Consider the following 5645-nt stretch of genomic DNA (forward strand, 5'->3'; position numbering starts at 1 on the left):
GATGACCTTCCTAGAAAATCCAGGCTTGTGGTGGTTGGAAAAACATTTGCAAAGATGTACACAGTTTCCCAGCCACATCACCTATTTTCAAAGATATTTTCACTTTGGTCTCTGAATTGGGAGTGCTGTGTACTGAAGGGGTTTCAGGAGGGCTTATAGAAGGGGCTGCGATAAAATTGCATTCCCCTTAGATAAAAGAATATGATGAGATCGTTGCATAATATTGGAATTCCTCCTGTGCCAAGCTTTCATAAGAAACCTGGTTAAATCTTGGTTTATTTTTAATAACCATCCTTTTGGTTAGAATAATACAAATTTTAAGAAAATCATTTGTATCCAGGGATATGAGTAGAAGGCTTGGCTTTTAAGTTAAACACAGCCTTGTTTTGGGACAGCGTTTATAAATAATGAAGACATTCCATGTTGCTTGCTGAGTCTGGCAGCAACTGGACTGGATCTGTACAGCCACTCATTGCAGTTAGTGCGATCCCCAGGACTTTAAGGAGCGGGTTACCAGTTTCTTTGAAACTGGCCTTCCTGTTTAGACACTAGACAGCAAGAGGGATGAGATAGTTATGGGTGAAGTATTACTGACTTCCACAGAAGAGGAGTTCAGAACAGATGGCAGGGTATGCAAACGTGATAGGTGAAATTTTGCTTTGTCTTAAGGCTCTTTGTTAAATAAAGTAACTCTAGAGGCCAAAACAAACAAACAAACAAGCATACAAACAAAAAAAGAATATGGAGACATGATTAGAATAGGTATGAGTTGATACTAGTGACCAAATAATTGCACATAAATTCTGAGGATTGTGAATGTTATATAATGTTGCATTATATACCTCAGAGTTACATACATAAATATTTTCATTTTATCTATTTAAAATTCCATCTTTTGTTTTAGTCAGTTTTTTTGGGGGGGGGGCCCAACTTGTCACCCACTCTGGAGTAAAGTGACACAATCATACCTCACTGCAGCCTCAAACTCCTGGCCTCAAGTGATCCTCCTGCCTCAGCCTCCCAAAGTGTCGGGATTATTGACACGAGCCATCTTGTTTTCCTCAACGCTTTGGTTTTGTTGCCAAATAGGAGTTATTACTTCTTTGATCATGTTGCCACGACATATGTAATTTAGAAAAAGGCCAGGGAGAGAGAGAGCTTTCAAAGATTGACAAGAAAGAGCATCTGCCCTCTGGATGTTCAGTCTAGTGATGAACCCAGCACTAATTAGAAGGTCCCATATGTTCTAGGCTTGGTGGGTGGCTGCTTTTCAGGGTTACAATCTGCTGACTTGTTTCGGTCTTCTTTTTCATGACAACAAAGGCAAAGAAGAATTATGAGCAGAAATGCCGGGACAAAGATGAGGCGGAACAGGCTGTCAACCGGAGTGCCAACCTGGTAAACCCGAGGCAACAAGAAAAGGTACCTTGGAGGGCTGACAATCTGAATGAGAGACTTACATATACCAGGTTAAAGCCAACGAAGAATCTTAATTTAAAAAAAAATGAACTCGTAGAAGATACTCTAAGTCCCTGGCAGTATCTTCCTTTAGGTTATTGGAGTCCTTTGGACCAGAAAAACTGTGGCCACAATTTTGAAATTGGGGTAGAACTAGAGGATACCCATGGCGGAGGGAGTAGGGGTGATAAGAGGTGGGAAGAAGTTCTGATGGTTTCATCTTTCTTCAAAACTCAGCTCATATGCTTCGTAGCCAAGCTGCCTCTTTCTGGGGTGGACTGTAAGTTTAATTTTGTAATACATGCTCATGTATATGAATATAAGATTTCAGCAACTCGAGGGCAGGGGTATGTCTTTAGGGAGATGTAAGGCAGGACACTTTATGGATATCTTCCAATAGCGACAAGATTAGAGGGCAAGTCCAGTGATTTGCTCATGAGGGAAACGTTGGTAGGATTTGGACCAGACCTTGTCTCTTCACGGGCGTTGCTGTTAAATGTTTTGCCTGTGGAAGCCTGGCCCAGTATTCCCAACTCTTGTTCTTTTTTGTCTTCACAGCTTTTTGTCAAACTGGCAACTTCAAAGGCTGCAGTAGAGGACTCTGGTGAGGGGGCTGCTCCTACAGATCGGGAAGGGTTGGTTGGTGGGGTTTACACGATCCTCAATATGTCCAGAAAAAAGGTTGTTTTCTATACCTCATGGTAAAGAATATGTGGTATACACGTATAGTAGAATTAACAAGATACCGGAAGGGAAGACAGGAGGAAGGAAGGGAGAGAGAAGAAAGGGAAGAAGGGAGGAACGGAGGAAAAAAAAAAAAGAAATATCATAATCCCTGACAGTGGGAGAAAGCAAGCGAGGCAGGAGTTTCTGGCGGCTGGTGGCTTCGACCTTGCTGCCTCATCAGTAAGTGAACGGAGGTGGTGGAGGCGTGTAATGACTGCTTCGTAATCAGGTGTTCACTCTGATTTACTGGGGACATCTATGTAAAAGCTCATGTCGGCCCTTGTCGCCTGATCTTCTGCAAAAGAAACTGCCAAGTTGCAAGGCTTTGTTGTCACTGAAATCTAAGCAAGCCTAGACCCAGTGTTTGCAAAGGCCTCTATAACAATAATAATTCCCAGAATATCCTGCAGGAAAAAGTCCTCTCGTGACCGTGGTCACTTAAGAAGTCTCTAAATCAAAAACTAAACTAACTTGGTGCCTCTTTAGGGCTCCAGGTAGCTCTTTTCTTTACATCTGTCATCAGACAATTTTCCTGAAAGTGAAAGGTGACCAGAAATATTGAAGTGGAATTAGACGCAGGAAACCCTGGCCGAGGTTTTTCATCAGCTTTTATTTCTTTTTCCTTGGAACATTTCTTGCTGAATGCTTGGTTCGATGCTTTAAAAGAAAGAGATTATCTTCTTTGCTAATTTCATGAAGATATTACCAGGGTGAGAGATGTCCTTCCAATGTTCCGCACTCCTTGGGGCCTGTGAGGTCAGCACAACTGAGTTTCTTTTGCCGTTTGAGATGAACCTGTGAGATGGGTCTGTGAGCCACCCTCCTGTCCAGCTTCTGACCCTGGGCCCTCCCTTCTATTGCAGACAGATCGTACATGCAGCACATCAACGCACTGGATAAGGTCCGGGAAGAGTGGCAGAGTGAGCACATCAAGGCCTGCGAGGTACCCGGAACTAGAAGCTGTGCAGGGCCAGGGCAGGTCTTCTGCTTAGAACCTAGAGAGTCTATTTATGTGTTATACAGGCTGGCCATAAGTTCTCGTGCAATTTAAAATAGTTGACGAAAATCGTTGACTATTTTAAATTGCACAGGAACTTTATGGCCACCCTGTATTATAGAAATGCTCTGCCCCCTGGTATGGCACCATTCTCATTTCCAATCCAAATTTTCTACCACCTACATACTCCCCATCTCTTTATTTATTTTGAATGGGAAAGAAGTTGGTGGATTACTTGTAATTATCCTACAGTTTTAAAAGAGAAAAACATACGTAGGAACTCTCCTGATGATTTTATTACCTATTTTAGGTTACATAAAATAATTAAAGTGTCTCTGTTTATTTTTGTTCATAATTTTTTTTGGAGTGTGATACTTCTTGAAGCAACCTCCAGGACGAACTCCAGGCTTCCTCTTTTAAGTCTCGCCATAGAAAATGGATTCTCCCCTTACACCTTTCTGATTTCTTCTGCTTCAAACCGTACAATTCTTTGTTGATTTTTTTTTCATTGTACATTATAAAATGCACCTTCCTATTTAGCCTTTCCTCAGTGTCAAAAGCATGATGGTCTTCCCCTCTTTCTTGGATTTCTGTTGTTCACATTGCTTGCAAACTCAGTGAGGAGATTTCCCCTGTAAGAAAGGTGCGTCTCCATTTTTCCTCCACTCTTCGTCTTATGTAATGAGCAAAGGATGTAGTAGTTGCTGTTCATAACTGCAACTTTCATCAGCCAAAAGAATATTTTTTCCCACCATTGGTAGGACCTCCTTGTAAATCTGTAACATCCACGGTACTAATCAGCTCTGTCCACTCTTGCCATGAGCTTTTTCTCTTCTAAAATAACTATCAGTTTTTCAAATTGCCCAGGTTGTTTCTTCCTGTAACTAGTGATCAGCTGTGTTTGAGGGCCAAAGAATGTACTCAGTATTGTCACTAACCTTTTGTCCTAGAATGAGAGAAGCACACATGCACACACACACACACACACACACACACACAAATGCACAAATGTGCCGGACATCTTCTGACATTGGAGTGGCACAGGGAAATCATTATTTTGGACATAAAGAGGTTTGACGTAAGATTGGAAAGGATTTTAAGAACTCGGGGGTGAGTAAGAAATCATAAATGTAAGTGAAGACTGGGCAATTGGAATAGTTTCCCCCAAGCATCATCTTTCTCCCTCTTCCCCTCCTGACCACACTGGCCAGCTCTGTTTAAAGCTTAGTCTAAAGCAGCGGTTCTCAACCCACAGGAACTGTATTAAAGGCTCGAGGCATTAGGAAGGTTGAGAACCACTGGAAAGGTTGGTTAGTCCAAGCAGGAAAAAGCTGAATCAGCTAAATGTTGATTAAGCAATTACCTTTGGAAAGTCTTGCCTGTACCCACTGGGTTCTCTGGGAAATACAGAGCAGATAAGCAGGCTTTGGCAATTTTTTGTTCTGTTTTTTACTTTTGTGATACCTTTGATTTTACCATTGCTCCCTTTATTTTCTGCCCATGACCTCACAGTTTTCCAAAGGAAATAAAAGACATAACCTGGAATCTTCTTCAAGTGTCTGCCATGGTGCCTACACATTTTCTTACTAGTGGTTGTCAAAGTGTGGTCTCAGGAGCAGTAGCATTAATGTCACCTGGGAACTTGTTACAGATGCAGGTTATCAGACCAACACTGTACAGTGAATCAGAAACTGGGCCCTGGGTAGGGCTCAGCAATGTCCGTGTTAATAACCCTTCCAAATGATTCTGATGTGAATTCAAGTATGAGGTCACTGATTTATACACACACACACACACACACACGCACACACACGCACACACGCACACACACAGAGTGAAAAGGGCCTGCTCCCTGCCCTATCAAGATTTCACCCTGCCTATCAAGCCTTTCCCCATCTCCTTGGGCACAGAGAACTTGTGAACCTTGGTTATCTTGCACACATCCCCTCACTTTAAAACCCACTAGCTTTTGCTTCCCATTTACTACCCTCTGCTTCCTTCACAGCCACACTTTGAACATGTCTCTAAGTCCTGTCATCCCTGCTGCCCCAGACTGCTGCATCTGGCGTTTGCTCCCCGCGACTGCTCTCTGGGAAGGCACCATCAGGCCCTTTGGTGGAGGTCCAGTGGGCCTTTGCAGATTTTGTCTAATCTAATTTGACCTGTCTCTACTATCTGATGCTGTGGGCCACCATACTCCTTTTTGGCTGGGGCCGGGCTTAAACCTGCCACCCCAGTATATGGGGCCAGCGCCCTACTCCTTGAGCCACAGGCACTGCCCAACTATGCTCTTTCTAAAATACCCCTTTTCCGCTTTACTTCCTTAACTCCATGCTCTCATGGAAAGCCTGGAATGAGGCCATTATTATAAGCCTTAAAAACATGCAAAACAATATATACGTTGTAAAAACCTACCTGAGAATGGTAAAGTTTAGAATTATAGCTATTTCTTGGGAAAGAGGAA

General features: G+C 42.7%; 1 protein-coding gene across 2 annotated transcripts in view; it reads left to right on the forward strand.

Moving 5' to 3' along the window:
• The window catches only part of PSTPIP2 (proline-serine-threonine phosphatase interacting protein 2), an 82467-nt gene that overhangs the window by 66371 nt on the left and 10451 nt on the right, over positions 1-5645 (forward strand). For both annotated transcript variants that reach the window (XM_023510200.1, XM_023510201.1), the window contains 3 exons: positions 1324-1422; positions 2017-2062; positions 3048-3127. In XM_023510200.1, the coding sequence (XP_023365968.1) occupies positions 1324-1422; positions 2017-2062; positions 3048-3127 (225 nt within the window). The remainder of the gene's footprint in view (positions 1-1323; positions 1423-2016; positions 2063-3047; positions 3128-5645) is intronic.

Source organism: Otolemur garnettii, unplaced genomic scaffold (assembly GCF_000181295.1).
Source record: "Otolemur garnettii isolate 467f Iridium unplaced genomic scaffold, OtoGar3 scaffold00012, whole genome shotgun sequence".
In the NCBI taxonomy this organism is placed as follows: Eukaryota; Metazoa; Chordata; class Mammalia; order Primates; family Galagidae; genus Otolemur; species Otolemur garnettii.